Source organism: Notamacropus eugenii, chromosome 5, assembly GCF_028372415.1.
Source record: "Notamacropus eugenii isolate mMacEug1 chromosome 5, mMacEug1.pri_v2, whole genome shotgun sequence".
In the NCBI taxonomy this organism is placed as follows: Eukaryota; Metazoa; Chordata; class Mammalia; order Diprotodontia; family Macropodidae; genus Notamacropus; species Notamacropus eugenii.
The window spans coordinates 230415223-230438399 of NC_092876.1; the positions used below are offsets into that span (position 1 = coordinate 230415223).

Genomic DNA, 23177 nt, shown 5'->3' on the forward strand with positions numbered 1-23177 from the left:
TCCTCTTCTTACACATCCCCAACTTTTAAGTAACATCCCATTACTTATTTTGAAACATTTTCATTTCTTCTTATTTTTAAAGTTTTAATTGATAAGATATGAACAGAAGACATACCCACAAATCCATAAATAACAAAAACCACCTCCCCAAAATACACTCTTCCAAAACAGGAGAAGTGGGATTGTACATATCACTCCATCTCCCAACTCTGTTATTTTTTCACTGACTATTCTCTATACATGCAATCCTCTCCTTCCTCATCTCCATCTCCTGGCTCCCTTCAAGTCCGAGCTAAAGTCCCATCTTCTACACAAAGCCTTTCCTGAGTCCCCTCATGTGAGTGCCTACCTTCCTTCTGTTGATTTTTTCCAATTGTACATAGCTTGCCTGTACATAGTTGTTTGCATGTTGTTTTTGCCATTAAACTCTGAACTTCTTGAGGGCAAGGACTCTTTGCTTGATTTTTATCCCCAGGGCTTAACACAATGCTAGTATAGGCACTTAATAAATGCTTTTTTGACTGAATAACTAGCTTGTAGTTTATCATGTAGCAGAAAGGAAGTAAATTTCACTTGTTATCATTATTAGGCTTGTTATCATTATTAGGCTTGTTATCATTATTCAAACATTTGCCCTGAGTTGTACATTATACTTCACTTGACCTAATTTGAGTTCTGAGTTTCAGACGTCTTTATTTACATTAGTATAGTCATTGCATGTGTTGTTTTTTAGTGCTACTTTCTTCACTTGGCATCACTTCAAAGAAGCCTTCCCACGTTTCTCTGAATTACTGATCTTCATCCCTTTTGGAGTCACAGTATTCCATTATACTTGTATTCTACAATTTATCTAGCTGTTCTCCAGCTGTCACATACTTGATTCATTTCACTCTCATTGCAAACAGTATTGCTTATGTATCTTTTTTAATTCATAAACCCATTTCTTGCTTTCTTTGACCCTAAATAACTAGGTCTTTGAGCATGAACAAGTTAGTGGATTTTCTTACCTAACTCCAAATTGTTTTCTAAAATAGTCAGATCAGTTCATAGCTCCACCAATAGAGAATTAATCTGACTTCCTGATTCCTCCAACACTGAATTTTCCCATCACCTTTCCATCTTTGACTGGTCTTCCATGATGCCTCATAGTTGTGTTAAATAATTTTTCTAGTTACTTATAATTTTTAATCTTTTTTTCAAATGGTTGTTGATAGTTTGTGTTTCTTCTTTTTGAAAACTGTATTTTTATCCTCTGACCATTTATCTAATACATTACGGCTTTCAGTCATAAAGATTTTTTAATCATAAAGATATGTTTAAGGCAAAAATATTTTCCCAAGTCATATAATTTCCTCTTTTTTAACTCCATTTTCATATCTGCAAATTGCATTTTTATACCTTCAGAAAGCTTTATAATTTCATAAATTTCAAACTTAATCATTGCATGCTTCAGGAATTTCTTCTGTGGGAGTTTATAATTTTCTTGATTATTCTTACTAAAGTTATATTGTGTACATGTTCTTGTCTTATGGATATTCATCCATGTCATTTGAGTTTTCAGTTTTATTGGCAATTAGGCATATAGTAGATTCTGATCATTTTATTTCTACCCACTTGTCTTTCTGGGGGAAAAAACATACAAGTTTTTGATTTAGTAATTCAGTTATTCTGAGTCCAATTTTCTTAGCTCTCTTCTAATTTTGAAATTTCCTTCTTTTAAGTTTGACTTGGGATTACTTGTTTTTCTAGATTCTAAAAAAATTGTATGCTCAATTTTTTACTCTTCTTTATTGCTCATTTTAAATATTTCTTTTCAGAAATATGCTTATTCTTGAAGACTGATTTTTCTATGTCTACAAATTTTAGCATGTTACAATTATCTTAATTATACTTGCTATTATTTCTTTGAATTATTTATTGATATACACATTATTTAGGATATCTTTAGTCTCCATTCAGGACAACATGTTTTATTCATATTTTCTTTATCAATTAAAGTTTTATTCAGTTATACACTATCAAGGGCATTTATTATTTATCCATGCCTGTATTTATTTTAAAGTTTTTTTATGTCATAAAATGTGATCAAGTTTTGTAAAGGTATCTATGGTCATGAAAAATAAGTGCATACTCTGAAATTCCTACTGAGTAAAATTCCTACTGAGTAAACATCAAGGTTTTTCAGGTTTATCTTTTACTTTTTTATTCAGATAGATAATTTGTTTCTTGTTTAACTTTCTGTTAGATCTCTCAAGTTCTTCAGAAAGGAATACTAAGTTCTCCTACAATTATTGTCTTACTACCTAGATTTTTTGCATATTAATTAGGTTTTCCTAAATGTAATAACTTTTCAATCTGATGTGTGTGTAAATGTGTACACACACATATTTACTATTGATATTGTTTCCATTTCTATGATACCTTTAATCATAATTAAGTTTTCCCCATAATAATACATATTTTTTATTGTTTCATTAACTGAAATCTTGATTGCAACTTCTGTGGTATTCAGCTAAAGCAAAATGCATTTCAATCCCAATCTTTAACTCTACATGTCTCTCTATGTTAAAAGTATTTTTATATGCAAAAGTTTATTGACTTCTGTTTTCATTTTGATGTTGAGTTCAGACCATTAACAATCAAGATTATCATTGTTAAATTTGGTTTTATGGTATATAAGCATTTTTGAGGGAAAAAAGTCTGGGTCATTGTTTTAGTTTAAAACTATCTTACCTGAAACTCTGCCCTAACACACACACAACACACACACACACACACACAGATTATATTTTAATAACCATACATTTTTTTAACTTCCTTTGTCCTGTCCAGATAAAGTTACAGCTCAGTAGAGTCACATTTCATTCTATATCTCTATCTGAATGACCATTATCTGTGGCCTTGATCTCAGAAATACTAATTTACTTTTCTCCTCATCCCAACTTTCTTCTTCTGGGATTTTGTTTCTGTATGAACCCCATCAGTAGGACTGACCTGTGAAAAGCTTATCAATTTTTTCCACAGTGACCCTCAGACAAGGTACAACTTACTGATGAGAGTTTTCACTGACTTTTATCATTCAGACAATGCTCATTTGTCTCCAGTTGGATTCTGCCTTTCCCTGGAAGTACTTTTCAGTATTTGAAATACCACACTATCAATGCAAACTACCAACAAGCACACATATTTAGAATTTTTTTTTAATAATTTTTAAAGTTTTTTTCATAATGGCTAACATTACTTTGCCAGATTTTTTATCTGAACTTTGAGTTGCTTAAAAACAAACAAACTTTAATGCATATAAACTTTTCCTTTATTATAGAAGAAAAGGACTCTCCCTGTTGGCTGAAAGAAAAAAAATGATCCTCTGGATGTTAGCCTTTCTAATCATATTCTGTTTATTGTGGAATTGCAAAGGACTTCTAAGGATTGCTGACATCAATGATAAGTATATCTTCATCACTGGGTGTGACACGGGCTTTGGAAACTTAGCAGCAAGAACTTTTGATGAAAAAGGATTTCATGTGATTGCTGCTTGTCTGACGGAGTCTGGATCCAGAGCTCTAAAGGCAGCAACATCTGGAAGGCTTCAAACTGTGCTGTTGGATGTGACAGACCCAGACAATGTAAAAAGGACAGCCCAGTGGGTGAAAGATGAGGTTGGGCAAAAAGGTGAGTGACATGGGGGATTACTTTAAGCAAATTAAATGTTCCTTCATTTTAGCTAACCATTCAAATATGCATTCCTATTTTGGTAACCCATCTGTTTTGGTTTATCCCACCAGAATGTGGTTTTTAAGCTTGTGTGTGTGTGTGTGTGTGTGTGTGTGTGTGATGGTTTCTTTGGCAGTCTGGAGAAGGCTATGGACAGACTATTTCTCTGAATAGTATTTCTGAACACATAAAACAAAATGCATAGGATTACAAAAGAAAACAGTGATAACTTAACAGTTCTCAATAAAAAAAAAAAAAGTTATGGACCTTGGATGAAGAACTCTTACCCTACATATAGTTAAATTTCTAGACCTGAACAACTTGTGGCTTCCCAAAGGCTTTCTGGTGGCCCACAAAAATTGACGAAGATACAAGATGCTTTCCTCTACATTTTTTGGTGGGTCTCCCAAAATCCTTTGGCAGGCCACAGGTTGGATAGAACAGGACTGTTCTATCTAAATGATGTATCTGCCTGACATTATTCTTTCTTCTATTAAGCAAGTTTAGAATCGTAGGGAAGACAATGACCAGTCTTGTAAGTATAGGAAACAATTCCTGACTGGTCCTTACACTCTACCCCAAAATGAACTGTGGACGTGGTGTTCATTCTGTCATCTTGAAGTTCAATACCTCCCCAATCAGGAAATCAGTCACAAAGTTCATAGCTTCATCTAAATACATGGAGCATTCATGAGAGATAGTACCAGGAACTTTTGGATTTTCTAGAGCTTCATTGATCCCAAGCCTGATAAAAATATAATGGAACGCTGTTATGCATATATGTCACCCAGTTTTACCAAAACTGCTATTTTCTAGAAAGTGAGATGGTTTTTAAAGCCTTGAATGGAGTTTTAAATATTCCCAGGTACCACTTTTTTTTCTAAGAAAATCAATCACTCTTTATGATTCTCTGTCATTGATTTATCATAAAGTTAGGGCTTTAAGTGTCCAGAGATTTTTTTAGGCTTAGAGAAGTTTCACATCTCTATAGTGATTTTGGAAATACTTAAATGTTTTGTATTATGTAGATAATCCACATGGACAAATGGATTTTTTAATTTTTTAACTCAGTTGATCAGTCAATAAGTATTTCTTAAATGACTACTATTTGCCAGACATATTGCTAGGTGGTAGGGATACAAAAAGCTACAAAAGACAGTCTCTGTTCTCAAGTAGCTCACAATTACTTTTTCTTGAATGTTATGACATGACAAACAGAGTATTTGAGTGTAGCCTTGCTCCTACTTTATAAAAGATGAGATGCAAAGTCATGCACTCAGAAGGACACTGAACTAGGAGTCTAAAAGTCTGAGTCTGAATTTCAACAGACTTAAGTGAAGACCCTTAAGTAAGTCAGTCTTTAAGCATTTATTAAGCACCTACTATGTGTCAGGCACTGTGCTAAAAGCTGGGAATACAAAAAAGGGGGGAAATTCCTGCCCTTAAGGAGCTCACATCCAAAAGGAGATACAGCATGTAAATACCTATGGGCATACAAGATGGTGTGGATTGTTTTTCAGTTGTATCAGTCTAGTCTGACTCTTTGTGATCCCATTTTGGACTTTCTTGGCAAAGATACTAAAATGGTTTGCCATTTCCTTCTCCAGCTCATTTTACAAATGAGGAAGCTCAGGCAAATAAATATAAGTAACTTTCCCAGTGCTGCACAGCTAGTAAGTGTCTGAGGTTGGATTTGAACTCAAGTCTTCCTGACTCCAGGCCTGGCATTCTATCCATTGTGCCACATAACTGCCCCCATACAAAATATATGCTGAGTAAATACGCAGTAATTTCACAGGGGAAAGCACCACTAACTGAGGGGACCAGATAGTAGATTCTAAAAGATATAAGACTATGTTGAGTTGTGGAGGAAATCAGTTAATCTAACACACAGCATTAAGAAAGGAGAGCATTGCACACATGGGGAATGGCCAGTGAAATGGCAAGATGAGAGATGGGTCCTTTTCCCTTTTTTTGGATGTCTTTGGAATATAGACCTGGCAGTGGTGTTGCTGGATCAAAGGGTATGCACAGCCCTTTGGGCATAGTTCCAAATTGTTTTCCAGAAGAGTTGGATCAGTTCAAAACAATGCATTAATGTCCCAGTTCTCTCACATCCCCTTCAGCATTCAACATTTTCTTTGTTTTGTCATATTAACCACTCTGATAGATATAAAGTAGTACCTCAGAGTTACTTTAATTTGCATTTCTCTAATTAGTGATTTAGAGCATTTTTCATATACCTATAGATAGCTTTGGTTTTTTTGTCTGAAAACTGCCCGTTCATATCCTTTGACCATTTATCAATTGGGAAATGACTTGTATTTTTATAAATTTGACTCCATTGTCTATGTATTTGAGAAATAAAATCTTTATCAAGATACTTGTCGCAAAATTTTTCCCTAGTTTTTTGTTTTCCATATAATTTTGGTTGCATTTGGTTTTGTTTATGTGAAAATTTTTGAATTTTATGATCAAAATTATCTATTTTACATTCTCTAATGTTTTCTATATCTTCTTTGATCCTAAATTCTTCCCTTATTCATAAATCTGACAGATAAACTATTCCTTAATTTGCTCATGGTATCACCCTTTATGTATAAATCATATGCCCATTTTGACCTTATCTTGATATACCACGTGAGATTTTGGTCCGTACCTATTTGTTCCAAAAGTTTGAATCTTTGGGTTTCTCATGCACTAGATTAATATGGTCACTTACTAAAATATAATTTGTACCTGATCTATTCCACTGATCCACAACTCTGTTTCTTAACCAGTGCCAGATTGTTTTGATAATTACTGCTTTATAATATAATTTGAGATCTGATATGGTTTGCACACCTTCTTTTTAATTTTTTTCGTTGATTCCCTTGATATTCTTGAACTTTTGTTCTTCCAGATGAATTTTGTTATTATTTTCTTCTAGCTCTATAAATGATTTTTTGATATTTTTATTGGAATGACACTGAATAAATAGATTTAGGTAGAATTGTCATTTTTATAATATTGGCTCAGCTTATGTGTGAGTAATTAATATTTTTTCAATTGTTCAGATCTGACTTAATTTGTATGAAAAATGTTTTAGAGTTGTGTTCATACAGTTCCTGGGTTTGTCTTGGCAGGTAGACTCCTAAGACTTTTATATTGTCTATGGTTATTTTAAATAGAATTTCTCTTTCTACCTCTTGCTGCAGGGCTTTGTTGGTAATGTATACAAATGCTGATAATTTATGTGGGTTTATTTTGTATCCTGCAACTTTCCTAAAGCTGTTAATAATTTTAAGTAGTTTTTAGCTGATTCTCTATGACATTCTAAGTATTATTATACTTATTTTTAAGTATTATTATATCATCTGCAAAGAGTGACAGTTTTGTTTCCTCATTGCCTATTCTAATTCCTTCCATTTCTTTTTCTTCTCATTGCCATAGCTAACAATTCTAGTACAATATTAAATAATAGAGGTGATAATGGGCATCTTTGCTTCACTTCTGGTTATATTGGGAAGGCTTCTAGATTATCCCCATTTCAGATAACACTTGTTGATAGTTTTAGATAAATTTGACTTATTTTAAGGTAAGCTCCATTTTTTCTTATGATTTCTAGTGTTTTTAATGGGATTGGGTGCTATATTTTGTCAAACGATTTTTTCTGCATGTATTGAGATAATCAGATGACTTCTGTTGGTTTTGTTATTGATATGGTCAATTATGCTAATAGTTCTCCTAACATTGAACCAGGCCGGTATTCTTGGTATAAATTCCACCTGATCATAGTGTATTATTCTTGTGATATATTGCTGTAATTGCTAGTATTTCATTTAAAATTTTTGCACCAATATTCACTAAGGAAATTGGCCTATTAATTTTCTTTCTCTATTTTGGCTCTTCCTGATCTGGTTATCAGGACCATATTTGTGTCATAAAAGGAATTTGGTAGGACTCCTTCTTTGCACATTTTCCTAAATATTTTATGTAGTATTGGGATTAATTATTCTTTAAAAATTTGGTAGAATTCACTTGTGGAAGAATTAACTTGTTCTGGGGAATTTTTCTTAGGAAGTTCATTGATGGCTTGTTCAACTTCTTTTCATAAGATTGGGTTATTTAAGTGTGTTATTTCTTCTGTTAATCTGGGAACTTTATATTTTTGTAGATATTTGTCCATTTCATTTAGATTGACAAACTTATTGGCATACAATTGGACAAAATAGGTCCTAACAATTGTCTTAATTTTCTTTTCATTGGTGAGTTCACCCCTTTAATTTTTGATACTAGGAATTTGGTTTTCTTTTTTCTTTTTCTAAGATAAAATTTATCAATGGTTTATCTATTCTACTGGTTTTTTCATAAAACCAGTTTCTAGTTTTATTTATTAGTTCAATAGTTTTTTTATTTTCAATTTATTAATCTCTCCTTTGATTTTTCAGGATTTCCAATTTGTTGTTTAATTGGGAGTTTTTAGTTTGTTTTTTTTCTAGTTTTGTTTTTGTTGTTGCTGTTAAATGCCCACTTCATTGATCTGTTTTTTTCCCTATTTTGTTGATGTAAGCAATTAGAGATATATAATTTCCTCTAAGTACTGTTTTGGTTGCATCCCATAAATTTTGGTATGTTGTCTCATTGTTGCCATTTTCTTTAACGAAATTCACAATTATTTCTATGATTTGTTCTTGGACCCACTAGTTTTTTTAGGATTAGATTATTTAATTTCCAATAAAATTTTAATCTCTTTTTCAATGCATTTTCCATTATTTAATTTTTATTACATTCTGATCTGAAAATGATGCATTTACTACTTATGCTTTTCTGCATTTGGTTGTGAGGTTTTTATGTTCTAATACATGATCAATTTTTGTATAAGTGCCATGTACTGCTGAAAAAAAAGTATATTCCTTTCTATTCACATTCAATTTTTTCCAGAGATCTAGACCTTCTTTTTGGGGTTTTTTTTTTGTTAGATTTATCTAGTTCTTAGAAGGGAAAGCTGAGTCCCCTCCTAATATAGTTTTATTATCTATTTTCTCCTATAACTCATTCAGCTTCTCTTTCAAAAATATGGATGCTACACCATTTGGTGTGTGTGTGTATTGATATAACTTCATTGCTTATGGTAACTTTCAGCAAGATATAATTTCCTTCTTTATCTTTTTAAATTAGATCTAGATCATGATTGCTGCCGCTGCTTTCTTTGCTTCAGTTGACACACAATAGATTCTGCTCCAGCCTCTTACCTTTACCCCATGTGTATCTCTCTGCTTCAAATGTGTTTCTTGTAAAAAACATATTGCAGGATTCTAGTTTTTAATCTAATCTGTTACCCACTTCTGTTTTATAGGTGAGCTCATCTCATTCACATTTATAGTTATGATAACTAGCTGTATTTCCCTCCATGCTATTTGCATTTGTTTATCCTCCATTCTCTCTTACATCCCATCCTTTCTCTCCTCACAAGTGTTTTACTTCTGATCACCACCTTCCCCAATATACCATCCTCTCCTTTATCAGTCCCCTTCCCCCTTCTATGACTCTCTTCCCTTTTTACTTCCTTACAGGATAAGATAGATTTCTATATCCAACTGATTGTGTATATTATTCAGTGTTCAAGCCAATTTTGATGAACATAAGGTTTAAATTTTACCCACCAACCCCCCTCCCATCTTCCCCTCCATTATAATAGTTTATTCATGCCTCTTTTTTGTGAGATAATTTACCCCATTCCATCTCTGTGCCTCACCTCCTTCTTCTTCCAGTGCAATTTTTCTCACCTTTTTATTTGTTTTTTGAGGTATCATCCCATCAAAGTCACCTTTTATTTACAGTCTCTATCTACTATCTATAGTAGTAGATCTATAATCAATATAACATACAATTGTAGATCTACTATCTACTCTATCTTCTAATTGCTCTTATGGTAATAAAGTTGTTGAGTTACAAATATTATCTTGCCATATAGAAATATAAACAGTTTAACTTTTTTCAGTTTCTTATGTTTTCTATTTCTTGTGTCCCTTTTACCTTTTTATATTTCCCTTGAGTCTTGTATTTGGAGGTCAGATTTTTTATACAGCTCCAGTATTTTAATTAAAAATGCCTGAAAGTCCTCTATTCTGTTAAATGTCCATTTTCCTCCAGAAAGGTTAAATTCAATTTTACTGAGTAGGTAATTCTTGGTTATAATCCTAACTCATTTGACTTCTGGTATGTCATATTCCAATCCCTCAGGTTCTTTGGAAGTTGCCAAATTCTGTGTGATACTAACTATAGTTCTATTATATTTGATATTCTGTTTCTTTTTGGTTGCTTGCAATACATTCTCTCTGATCTGTGAGCTCTGGAATTTGGCTATGATATTCCTGGGAGTTTTCATTTTGGGATCTCTTTTAGGCAATGATCAGTGGATTCTTTCAAATTCTATTTTGCTCTCTGATTCTAATATATCAAGGCAGTTTTCTTTGATAATTTCTTGAAAGATATTGTCCAAGCTTTTTTTATTGTGACTTTCAGATAGTTTAGCAATTCTTACATCTTATATCTTATATCTCTCATGGATCTATTTTTTCTAGATCTAATTTTCAAATGAGAAATTTCACATTTTCTTCTATTTTTTCTTTTACTTTTTAAATTTTGTTTTATTGTATCTTGCTATCTCATAGAATCATTAGTTTCCACTAGTTCAATTCAACTGAAAAACAATCCACACCATCTTGTATGCCTATAGGTATTTACATGCTGTATCTCCTTTTGGATGTGAGCTCCTTAAGGGCAGGAATTTTCCCCCTTTTTTGTATTCCCAGCTTTTAGCACAGTGCCTGACACATAGTAGGTGCTTAAAAAATGCTTAATGACTGACTTTCTTAAGGGTCTTCACCTGAGTCTTTTGAAACTCAGACTCAGATTTTTGGACTCCTAGTTCAGTGTCCTTCTGAGTACATGACTTTGCATCTCATCTTTTATAAGGTAAGAGCAACTTTAAGAAATTCTTTTGTTTGGTGAACCTTTGTACTGCCTTTTTCATTTGACCAATTCTATTTTTTAGGGAGTTATTTTTATATACCTTTTCCCATGATTCTTTTTTTTCATGATTTTTTCATGATTCTTTTCCATTACTTTCATTTATTTTCTCACTTTTTTCTTCTCACTCTCTAACATGCTTTTAAAAATTCTTTTAAAGTTCTTCCTGGGACTGAGATCAAATATGATTTCTCTTTGAGGCATCACATGTAGCCATTTTGACACTATTGTCCTCTCCTAAATTTATGTCTTGATCTTATCTTTCTCTAACTTTCTGCAGTAAAGCTCTTTTTTGCTTGTTTTTTCTGCTCTTTTTTGTGACTTGGAGTTTTTGTTTTTTTAATTTATTATTATTTTATTTGTTTTCAGTGTTCTACAATCACTTCCACATATCTTAGATTTTTTTCCCTCCCTCACCCTCCTTCCCCCCTACCTCCCACTCCCTTCCTGAGACAGTATACAATTTTATATAGGCTCTACACATACATTCCTATTAAATACATTTTCACCTTAGTCATGTTGCCTAGAAGAATTAAAATGAATGAGAGAAATCATAAAACAAAACAAAACATAATACAAAAGAAAATGATCTGCTTCCTTCTCTGATCGAATTCCATAGTTCTTTTTCTGGATGTGGAAGGCATTTTGGCTTAAGAGAATTTTGGGAATTTTTCAAGTCCTTGCATTGCAATGAAGTTCTAAGTCTACCAGAAAAATTCCTCACACACTGTAGTTGTTGCTGTGTACAAAGTTCTCCTGGTTCTGCTCCTTTCACTCAGCATCAGATCATATAAGTCCTTCCAGGCCTCTCTGAAGTCTTCCTGTTCATCATTTCTTATAGCACAATAGTATTCCATTACATTCATATACCACAATTTATTCAGCCATTCCCCAATTAATGAGCATCCCCTTGATTTCCAGTTTTTAGTCACCACAAAGAGAGCTGCTATAAATATTTTTGTACATGTGGGACCTTTTCCCATTTTTATAATCTCTTTGGAATACAGTCCTAGAAGAGATATTGCCGAGTCAAAGGGTATGCTCAAGTTTGTAGCCCTTTGGGCATAGTTCCAAATTGCTCTCCAGAATGGTTGGATCAGCTCACAGCTCCACCAACAGTAAATTAGCATTCCAATTTTTATGTGAGAGTTAGGCTATGGTCCTGCACTATCCCAAGCTTTTTGTGCTAGGGCTCTGGGTCCTACTGCAGGCTTTCACTGGGCTTCAGGACTTAGCTGTTTGCTGTCTCTAGAGGGTAGGATTCCCTTCTGCCTTATTCTGAGGTTTGGGGCCTCCCCACTTGCCTCAACTTGGTGTAAGGTTTAATGCTGGCCTACTCCAGGGCAGGAGCCTTCCTGCTGGGCTACTATGGTAACATAGTATCTCTGGAGGCTGGCCCAGGAGGAGAGATCTTGTTGCTGCTGAGCCCCAGGAGCCAGGTGCTACTGCTGGGTTGTTATGGAAACAGAGCCTCTCTCCTAGCAGACCCTGGAGGAATCATTTTGTTGCTGATCTGCCTGAGGGGTGGGGCCCTGATGGGTTGCTATAGAAACAGTTTCTCTGCTGATTAATCTCAAGGGCAGGGTCTCACTGTTGGCCAGCTCTGGTGTGGGGCTTTACTGGGTGTTGTTCCTTATTCTCAAAGAGGACCAAAATGACATCACCATGATAAAGTAAAGTTTCAGCGTATAAGACTGTGACTGATCAGACCAATACAGGCTCAGAATGCCCTACCACAGGTTGGGCACAGATAGTCCATGTGAACATTTGGGAGGTTACTCCAAATTTGCACATCCTACGTTTACTTTGTGCTGTTTCAATTCTGCTTTGCTCATAAAGCACAGCACCTTTGCTGATGTGGGCACGCCATGCTGAGTGGTCCTGTGCCAGTGTCATACAATCAGCTCCAAAGTTCTTGGGGGAGACCGTGAGAGTGTCCTTGTATCACTTCTTCTGGCCCCCATGTGATCGCCTGCCCCATGTGAGTTCTCCATAAAATAGTCTTTTTGGCAAGCATACATTTTGCATTCAAACAACATGGTCAACCCATCAGAGTTGTGCTCTCTGAAGCATGTTTGAATGCTTGGCAGTTTAGTTCGAGCAAGGACCTCAGTGTCTGGTACCTTATCCTGCCAGGTGATCTTCAGAATCTTCCTAGCACGGTTCAAATGGAAGCGATTCAGTTTCCTGGCATGATGCTGTCAGACTATCCAGATTTCACAGGCACATAACAATGAGGTCAGCACAACAGCTCTGTAGACCCTCAGTTTGGTAGTCAGTCTAATACCTCTTTTCTCCCATACTTTTCTTCAGAGCCTCCCAAACATTGAGCTAGCTCTGGCAATGCCTATGTCAATCTCATCGTCAATGTGTACATCCCTGGAAAGTACACTACCAAGCTAAGTGTATCTGCATTTGTCCACAGCATTCAAAACTTCTCCATTTGCTGTAACTGATGGTTCCACATATGGATGGCGTGGTGGTGGCTGATGGAGCAGCCATGTTTTCTTGGTGTTAATTATTAGGCCAAAATTAGCACAGGCAGCAGAGAATTGATCCATACTTTGTGGCATCTCAGCTTCAGAGGCTGCACTGAGTGCACAGTCATCTGCAAACAGAAAATCATGCACCAATATTCCCTCCACTTTGGTCTTGGCTTGTAGCCTTCTCAAATTGAAGAACTTACCATAAGTATGGTAGTTGACCTTGATGCCATTTTCATCCTCACTGAAAGGATTTGACAACGTGGCTGGAAACATCATGCTAAAAGCATGGGAGCAAGCACACAGCCCTGTTTCACTCCACTGGTGACCAGAAAGGCATGAGAGCATTGTCCACTATCCAGAACCTGGGCAAACATGCTGTCATGAAATTGATATACAATACTGATGAACTTCTCTGGGCAACCAAATTTTGACATAACTTTCCATAAGCCCTCATGACTAACAGTGTCAAAGGCCTTGGTCACATCTATAAACGCTGTGTGCTGACCTCTGTTCTGCTCCTGGCATTTCTCCTGGAGTTGTTGGTCAGCAAACACCATATTGATTGTTCCTCAGTCCTTTCTGAAGCCACACCGGCTCCCAGGTATCCTGGGGCTTTACTACTGGTCGACTGTAGGGCCAAGGCCTTGTAGGTAGCTTGGGCTGAGGGTGGGGTCAGTGGAGGAGGGTCTTTCTGTGATGCATAGACTGCTCACTTGCCTAGGGGGTGGCTGGTTTACAGGAGGTTAGGGTCTCATGGGTGGATTGCCAGGGTGGAGCCTTGCTATAGGCCCCCTGCTGTGAGGCTGGTTGTGGCTGCTACTGCTCTTGGACCTCTCTCCCCTCCCACTCCAATAAGAGAAAACTTTCCTGCTGTGCTGATCAGCAGCTTCTCTGCTCCTAGATCAATTGTTAGGAGAGGAATTTGGGAGGGCTTCAGAGGGTTCCTTCCTCACTGCCATCTTGTCATCAGAAGTGGAATTTCATCTGAATCCTATGTCTTCCTTGCAGTGTTGTTGTAAAGAGTAAATACCAATAGTACTAAACGTTTATACAGCACACAGAGATTTGCAGAGTATTTTATGTTTATTATCTTATTTGATCCTCATAACAACCCCACATGGTAGGAACCATTATTGTCCTCATTTTGCAAGTGAAGGAAGAGAAGCTGAGAAAAGGGTAAGTGACTTGCTCAGGGTCACACAGGTAATAAATGACTGAGGTAGGACTTGAACTCTGGTCTTCCTGCCTCTAAGTCTGGTACTGTAGTCCCTATGTCAGAATAAGGGAAGGTATGTAAGAGTGTTGTGCAATACATGTAAAGCTCTGTCTAAATGTTAGGCATCATTACTTAGACATATTCACTAATTCCCCCTGTTCTCCTATCACTTTGCATATGAGATAACAAAAGCAGAAAGTCTGACTTAAGCTTCACCATGACTGTTCCCACCTTCAGAGATGGGGTTAGAATTCTAAAGTTGCTGATTCAACAACAATTTCATGGAAGAAGCAGTTCCCAGAAATGCAGACCTAGGACACCTCAGAGCTCATCTAGTCAAATCCTCTCATTTTACAGAAGAGGGAATGGAGGCCAGGAGAGATCAAACACCCACTAGGGAAAAACAAAGAGAGTGCACACACTTGTCCTCAGGAATATCACATTCCAACTAGGCAGGGGATGGGGAGGATGAATAAGTATACAAATACCTGTAAAAGAGTAAGAAAAGTACAAAGGAAAGACCCAGGTCTGAGAGAAAGTCACTTTACTTGGAAAAGTCAGAGTAGCATGTAGCATCCAAGGTGGATCTGGAAAAAAAGAAGAGATTTCAGTGATGGAAACGTGAGGGGTGGTGGAGGCTGGAGGTAATCCATTCCAGATAACTGGAACTGAATTAACAGTGGCATGCAAATGGGGAAAGTCAGAATGAAAACGGGTGATAGTGAGTAGTACACCTTGGCTGGAATACAGAAGATGTGAAGGGGAGTTGGTTGTTTGAAATAAGTTGTGGCATTTAAAAAGGTTCAAGAGGCATCATTTCTGAACTGATGCTGAGTGAAGGGAGCAGAACTAGGAGAACATTGTACACAGTAACAGCCACAGTGTGAGATGACTGACTTTGATAGACTTAGCCCTTCTCAGCAATGCTAGACCTAAAACAGTTCCAAAGAACTCATGATGGAAAATGTCATCCACATCCAGAGAAAGAACTGTAGAGTCTGAATGTGGAGTGAAACAGACTGTTTTCTTTTCTGTTTTGTTTTGTTTTGATTCACGTAGTTCCTTCCATTTGTTCTAATTGCTCTATACAACATGATTAATGTGAAAATACCTTTAATAGGATTGTAAGTGTAGAGCCTATATCAGATTGCATGCCACCTTGGGGAGGGAGGAAGAAAAAATTTTAAACTTCTGGAAACGAATGATGAAAACTAAAAATAAATAAACCTTAAAAAGAGACAATTTCTGGGTAATTTAATCATTTTATTAATAAGGCCAGCATACTTATTAATAAAAGGGTGGTCATTTGACCGACTCTCTCTTAGACCAAAGACCTCTCGCTAGACTCAAGAGTTTTCACAACTGAACTCGCAGTTTATATGCCCTTGGGAGAGTAGTTGTTCTGAAGGTGGAAATCAACTCTCACTGGTTGACAATTAATGAGAAAATGAATAAATTACAATGAGAGGTTATATTACAATGAGAGTATTGAGGTACTTGACTTGGATCACCCAAATCTTGGTCAAAGAGACATCAATTTCCATATCATGTGTCTGACAAATGGGAGGATTCACATTTTCCTAGACCTGTCTGAACAAAAACACAACGAACAGGACTCATTAGTTTAAACTTAGAACTTCTTTTACTGTCTGATTAGATTTTGGCCTGGGTAAGTCTCTACCTAAGAGTTTCTACTCTCTTTGCTTTCTGGATGAGGAAGTAGAAAAAAGAAACAACCTGGGTCCTAATGCAATAATTAGTTATCAATACAAGAGAGAAATAATTCTCTCAGAGCTTAATTAGGTAGGTTGCAGTCTGTGAATGGCTTTGAATGCCAGGTTCAGGACTTTTGAAAGAGCCAAATGTGTTTCATTCGTCCTTCAGACCCTCATCTACATCACCTAACAGACTATGAAAGATACTGAATCTGCAATTTGATGAACATTAGACAAAGAACAGTGGGCATTCCAGACAAGACAGTCTGTCTGCCATCCTTTTCAGGATTGCTTGTCACTACCCTGGGCTTATTTTCTCCTCTTTGTTCCAGGGCTTTGGGGACTGATCAATAATGCTGGCATTCTTGGGGTACTGGCTCCCACTGACTGGCTGACAGTAGAACACTTCAGGGAGCCTTTTGAAGTAAACCTATTTGGTCTTATTAATGTGACACTGAACATGCTGCCTTTGGTCAAGAAAGCTCAAGGGAGGATAATCAACGTCTCCAGCATAGGCGGCCGGCTTGCAATCTGTGGAGGTGGCTATACTCCATCTAAGTATGCGGTGGAAGGGTTCAATGACAGCTTAAGGTAAAAAACATAAATAGCATGATGGAAAAATAGTATGAGCTTTGCTTTTTATGCTTTATTCTAAATAAAGACATGATGGTGATGGTAATAGTAGTGAGGTGAGTTAGCAAATGACAAATAAAAGATGGAAATTTGTATAGGGAGTTAGATAATTTAATAATGAGCTCCACAACTGACATCCCTATAATTTGCAAATTCAGTAGTGTCCCCTTATTGAAACCTCACAGCAAGACATTATTGGGAAGGGATAGATCACTAGACTTAGAGAAAGCAGACTTAGGTACCATTCCTCGCTCTGCTAATTATTATTTGTGTGACCTTGGGCAAGTCACTTAACCTGTCTGGGTCTTGGTTTTCTCTTCTATAAAAAGGAGTCCATTTAGATGGCCTCTAAGGTCTCTTTCAGCTCCAAATCTTATGATCTTAATTTTTTCTACAACTGGCTTGTGACCCAGCTACAATTGTTTGGTGGTATTTTTTTTTTTTGGACCTTCTCTTTCTGTTTGTTTTTATTATTTATTTACTTATTTTGAAAATTGATTTTTTTTTTGAGTTGCAAATTTTCCACCTCCCTCTAGCCTTTCCCCTACTTTTTGAGAATTCAGACACTATGGTACACATTATCCCTATAATGTCATTCAAGATATATTTTCATATTATTCATCCTGCAAAAGGAAAAAGTGAAAAAAGTATGTTTTAATCTGAGCTCAGAGTTCATCAGTTTTCTCTCTGGAGGTAGATAGTATTTTATATCAAGTCCATTAGAATTGTCTTGGATTATTGTATTGATCAGAGAAGTTAAGTCTTTCACAGTTGATCATCACTGGTTTTGCTGCTACAGTGTACAATGTTTTCTCCTGGTTCCACTCACTTTAATTTGCATCACTTCATTTGGTTTTCCCATGTTTTTTCTGAAAAATACCCCTCATCATTTCTGACAGCACAATAGTATTTCATCACAACCACATACCACAGCTTGCTCAGTCATTCCCCAAGTGATGGACATCCCCATAGTTTCCAATTCTTAGCCAGCACAAAAAGAACTGCTATAAATATTTTTTGTGCATATAAGTCTTTTCCCTTTTTCTGTGATCTGTTTGGGATACAGACCTAGTAGTGGCATTGTTGCATAGTCTTATAGCCCTTTGGTTATAGCTCCAAATTGCTCTACAAAATGGTTGGACAGGTTCAAAACTCCATCCACAATGCTTTAATGTCCCCATTTTCCCACATTCTTTCCAGTATTTGTCATTTTCCTTTTCTCTCATGTTACCTAGGTGTAAGGTGATACCTCAGAATTGCTTTAATTTGTGTTTTGAAGCATTTTTTCATGTGACTGTTGGTAGCTTTGATTTCTTCTTCTGAAAACTGCCTGTTCATATCCTTTGATCATTTATCTATTGAGTTTTTTAGACATTCTCTTCATCAAATCTTACCGCCACATCTTAGTACTTAAAATAGGAATAATGGTAGCTCCCATTCATATATGTGTGTGTGTGTGTGTGTGTGTGTGTGTGTATACGTACTTATGTATGTGTGGGTATGTATGCATTCACATTTATACATACACATTTAAACATATACAAATGTATAGATGTATATACATAAATAATTTATGCATAAGTTGTATTTATGTATAAACAACTTACAAAGCACTTTTGCTTATATTATCTCATTTGATACTAGAAGAAACTTTGTGAATGTAAAATCATTTGAGAAGGCCCTCCCTACTCATAACTTACTATCTCGTTTGAGCTCCTCAAAACCACCTTAAAAGATGGACATGGAAACAAGAGTTATCATTCTCATTTTATGGAAGGATTTGAGGTTTCGAGAAGGTAAATGGTTTGCCCACACTCACTTGCCTAATTAGACTCTGCCACTTAATGCCCATATGATCTTGGGCAAGTCACTTAACCTCTTTTTACCTCAGTTTCCTCATATGTAAAATGAAGGTTGACCAAGATGACCTCCAAGGTCTCTACTAGCTATAACCCTTAGTGGAAAAGACCCTCTGTCTCCCTTTCAGAATGACTCTCTAAAGATAATAAATGTACTCCAGCTCCCTATGTGTCTGAAGAGAACTTGGAATAGGGCTTTCTAGTACGATCCTGTGGTCCTCTCCTTTAATTGTTGTCCAAAAGGAAGTGCTAGGCAGTTCCTTCTGAGCAAAGGTAAAGGTCTTTGGAGGTTAAATTCCCAGCTAAATCACCCCTGATAATGTATAAAATATAAGTGGTGATAACTGCAAGTTTTTTGCTCTATAGGAGCATCAGCCATTAAATTAAGATTGTTGGATAGAAGGAGAGACTCAGCAAAACTCCAGGCCAGGAGTTGGTTCTTAACCCTTTTCTTGATCATGGTTGTGTCTGGCAGCCCAGTGAAGACTCTTTTCTAAATAACAACTTTAAAATTCATAAAATAAAATATGGAAGATTACAAAGGAAAATAATTCTACTGAAATGTAATTATGAAAACATATATTCTTTAAAATTCATAGATGCTAGGTTAAGAACTTCTGTACTAGGGAACCATTCTTTCATTAATATTAAGAGAGCTACTTCTGCATTTTGATTTGTCTCCGTTTCCTTAGATTTCTAGGATAACACTGGAGGGTTTGAAACAAGTGGTATAAGACTATTATGGTGAGATTTCTAAATGATTTATAACTCCAATGACTCCATGAAACATTCTGTGATTATAGAATTTACATTTCAAAGATCCATCTCATCATCATTATTCATCGTAACTTTTATAAATTGACAACTCCCTAGGCATATCATAACTATCATTATTATCATCATCATCTAATGTATTTATTAAACACATTTCACCAGATGTTGCTGAAGGCAATATGTGAGACAAATTAGAAATAGTTTGGTCTTCTGGGAATTTGAATCATGTATCATGTAATAATACATGATACTGTATTAATCATGTAAAAATAATAATCATGTAAACCTATGTTTAGAATGAGAAGGGGCTTTATAGATCATCTAGTCTTAGTTAAGAACACTATGGCCCAGAGATTACAGAGTGACTTGCTCAAAGTCACTCATTCAGGAACCAAGATGGTATTTGATGCTAGGTCCTCTGATTCCAAATTAAGTGTTTTTTCCCATTGTACTATGCTGCCTGCATGTTAATCCACTCAGTCATTCAATCAGTATCAGTTTATTGTGTATTTGCTCTATGCTAGGAACCGTCTCTGTTCTTATGGATAGAAAGTGAAATAGTCCCTTCCCTCAAGAATTGTGTTGAAGGAGAAAACATCTAGATAAAGTTGTAGGTATAGACATATATAGATATAGATACGAATATGGGTTAGATATGGATAAGAATATAGAGATGGATACGGATATGGATGTGAACAGGTATAGACATAACTAGACATAGCTCTAGACTACATCTATGTATATATGAATCTGTATATATATGTATATACAAAATATACAATATACAGTATTTTAAATACGTGTAGTGTTTATATTATTTGAGGATAAGAGAAAGATCTCTAATAGCTGAAAGAATCAGGAAAATCTTCATGTTTATTGAATGGTGAGATGTGAGCCACACATATAGCATAGCTTATGTTACAAACTATTTAGTTACCAATTCAAGATCAAAATGTACCCCTGAAATGAATGAATGAAGGCAGCAATACAGAAAGCTGTCCAATATTGCCATTCAAGACTTCCCATCTTATGCTAAGAACTGCAGACTGCCGTGTTACCAAAGAAGGAAATGCTATGACGCTGAAGTCTTCTTATGATGGCATTCTCCAGTCTTATATCGGGACCACCTTTACCTTCCTTTGATCTCAGTCCATACCACCCTACTCTATAAGCATGTGAGCTTGCATGTGTTCTTAGTCATTGGCCATAATCACTCAATTACCAGTGATCACTGGCTCATGTGGGACTGGCTCATGGAGCTTCTCTTAGAATACAGATCTGTCATGAATGTAAATAATGTGGCAAAACCAGATTTCCCTCTTTAGGAGAAGGGTGGAGAATGGCAGTGAGTAATGAATGAAGAAGAAGCCAGCAGCGAAAAATGGTGTCTGTGCCTATGCCAAAGTCTAAAAGAAATGTAAATATAGCTACTGTTCTTGGTGTTGGGAAGAAAAAGACCAAAAGAAATCAGTCACTGACCTCAAGGAGCTTATATTCTATGAAGTCATACTGCATAGTAGGAAGAATTTCACTTGCCTCATCTTTAAAATGGAATAATGATGGTACCTGGCTCATAAGACTGTTGTGAAGCTAAAATAAGGTGCATCCCATAAGGCTCCTTGTTACTGTAAAACACCATATTTCTGTAAGACATTACTACTCATATAAGATTTTATGCTTACAAATTGTTTAAGTCCCTCATTTCCTTTGGTTCTCTCAACACTACAGCACCATGAGGGGTAATCTGGGCAGGTATTTATGCCCTCACTTTACAGATTAGGAAAGTGAGGCTCAGATAAGCTAAGAATGCACAGGAAGCAGCAAATCTGAGAAATCCAGGTCTTCCTCCAGTGTTCTAGAGGGAGCTAGATGGCACAGTAAATCAAGTTCTGGCACCAGAGTGAGGAAGATCTGAGTTCCAATCTGGCTTCAAAGACTTTTATTTACCAGCTGTGCAACCCTGAGAAATCCATTTAACCTCTGTGTGCCTCAGTTTCCTCAAATGTAAAAGTAGAACCTATCTCCCAGCGCTGTGAGGATCAAATGATATGATATTATAAAGTACCTAGCACATAATAGGTGCTTAATAAACTCTTATTTCCTTCCTTCTTTCTAACCATAACACACTGTATAAGGCAGGGGTGAGGAACCTGCAGCCTCAAGACTATATGTGATCCTCTAAGTCTTCAAGTGTGGCCCTTTGACTGAGTTCAAGTATTACAAAACAAATCCTTTTATTAAAGGAATTTGTTCTGTGAAGTTTGGGTTCAAAGGGCTGCACTTGAGGAATTGGAAGGTCACCTGTGGCCTTGAAGCTGCAGGTTCCCCACCACTGTAAGGAAAGCATCCTATTTAACAGACTGCTGAGGTTACCTAATTTATAAAGCAGTGGCTCCCTAACTTACTTTCTGTGTACAAAGACTAAATTACAGACAATGATTTCTACATCAGATTTTCATTTGCTGAATTTGTCTCAAACAAGGCACACCTTTGTTCTTTCTCACAGCTAGATAAAGCTATTATGACTGACAGCACATGATAAAAACAGGCTTGCTGAGCACCTTAGGCCCCTCCCTTGTTAATCACCTTGTAGTTATTATCTCTGAGTGTTATTCAATGAGTCACATCATTTTTTGTACTGCAACTTCCCATTCCTCAGATGGAATTCATCCTTGCCACTGACCTTTTGAGGAATCTTTTCCAGATGTTTCAGTCAGGTGCTCTGAGTCCTCAGAAGAAAAATTATTATATTAATAATTATATGAATTATTATAATATAATTATTATTATATTAATTATTCTATTCTATTAAATGCAAATTATTATTGGCAAAAATATTAACAAAGAAACTGATTTTAACAGAGGCACTACTAGACAGTCTGGCTCCTGGGACCAGATCCATGGTATTCACCTGGGAAAAGCAGTTGGCTAGGGTCCGGGGGGAGGCACAGGAGATTGAGAAATCAAAGGCTACATCTCAGATGTAAGGAACTAAGTGCACTGACTATCTCCTCATACCTGGAATGCTCTCCCTCCTCATCTCCACTTCCAAGCTCACTGGACTTCTTTCAAGTCTCAGCTAAAGCCCTACCTTCCATAAGAAGCATTTCATGGTCCAACCTCTGTTGCTAGCACCTTCCCTCTGACATTATTTCCAGTTTATCCTTCCTATATCTTTTTTGTACACAGTTGTTTGCACAGTCTCCCTCTCTTTGAGAAAAGGTATTATTGTTTCTTTTTGGGGGGATTACTTTTCTTTGTATCTCCAGTGCTTAGAATAGCACCTAGAACACCGTAAATGCTTAATAAATGCATGTTGAATGACTGCCTGGCTAAACTCAGTGAAACACTATCAGAATCCTTTCACCACCCCAGAGCATCACGCCTTCTTGAGTTACAGTTCTAGCCGAAAATGAATATTCTCCAAATAAAACTGTATAAAAAGTGACAGAACATTTCCTTTGGGCTATTTTCACAGGAGGGACATGAAAGAATTTGGTGTGAAAGTATCATGTATCGAGCCTGGATTGTTTAAAACAGGACTGTCAGATCCTGTAAAAGCCACTGAAAAGAAAATGGCCATCTGGAACCAACTTTCACCAGATATCAAACAACAATATGGAGATGGATACATAGAAAAAAGTGAGCCTTCACGTAACTGCTTATATCATTTTGTTGCTTCATACAGAAATATTAGGGATTAACGAAACATCAACATTATTCTTTTTTTAAATTTCCATTGAGTATCTTTATAACCAATAGAATT

General features: G+C 36.2%; 1 protein-coding gene across 1 annotated transcript in view; it reads left to right on the forward strand.

The window, feature by feature from the left end:
* The window catches only part of DHRS9 (dehydrogenase/reductase 9), a 37092-nt gene that overhangs the window by 9096 nt on the left and 4819 nt on the right, over window positions 1–23177 (forward strand). The window contains exons 2-4 of the mRNA XM_072612236.1: window positions 3323–3672; window positions 16478–16736; window positions 22890–23053. Of these exons, the coding sequence (XP_072468337.1) occupies window positions 3360–3672; window positions 16478–16736; window positions 22890–23053 (736 nt within the window). The 5' untranslated portion in view covers window positions 3323–3359. The remainder of the gene's footprint in view (window positions 1–3322; window positions 3673–16477; window positions 16737–22889; window positions 23054–23177) is intronic.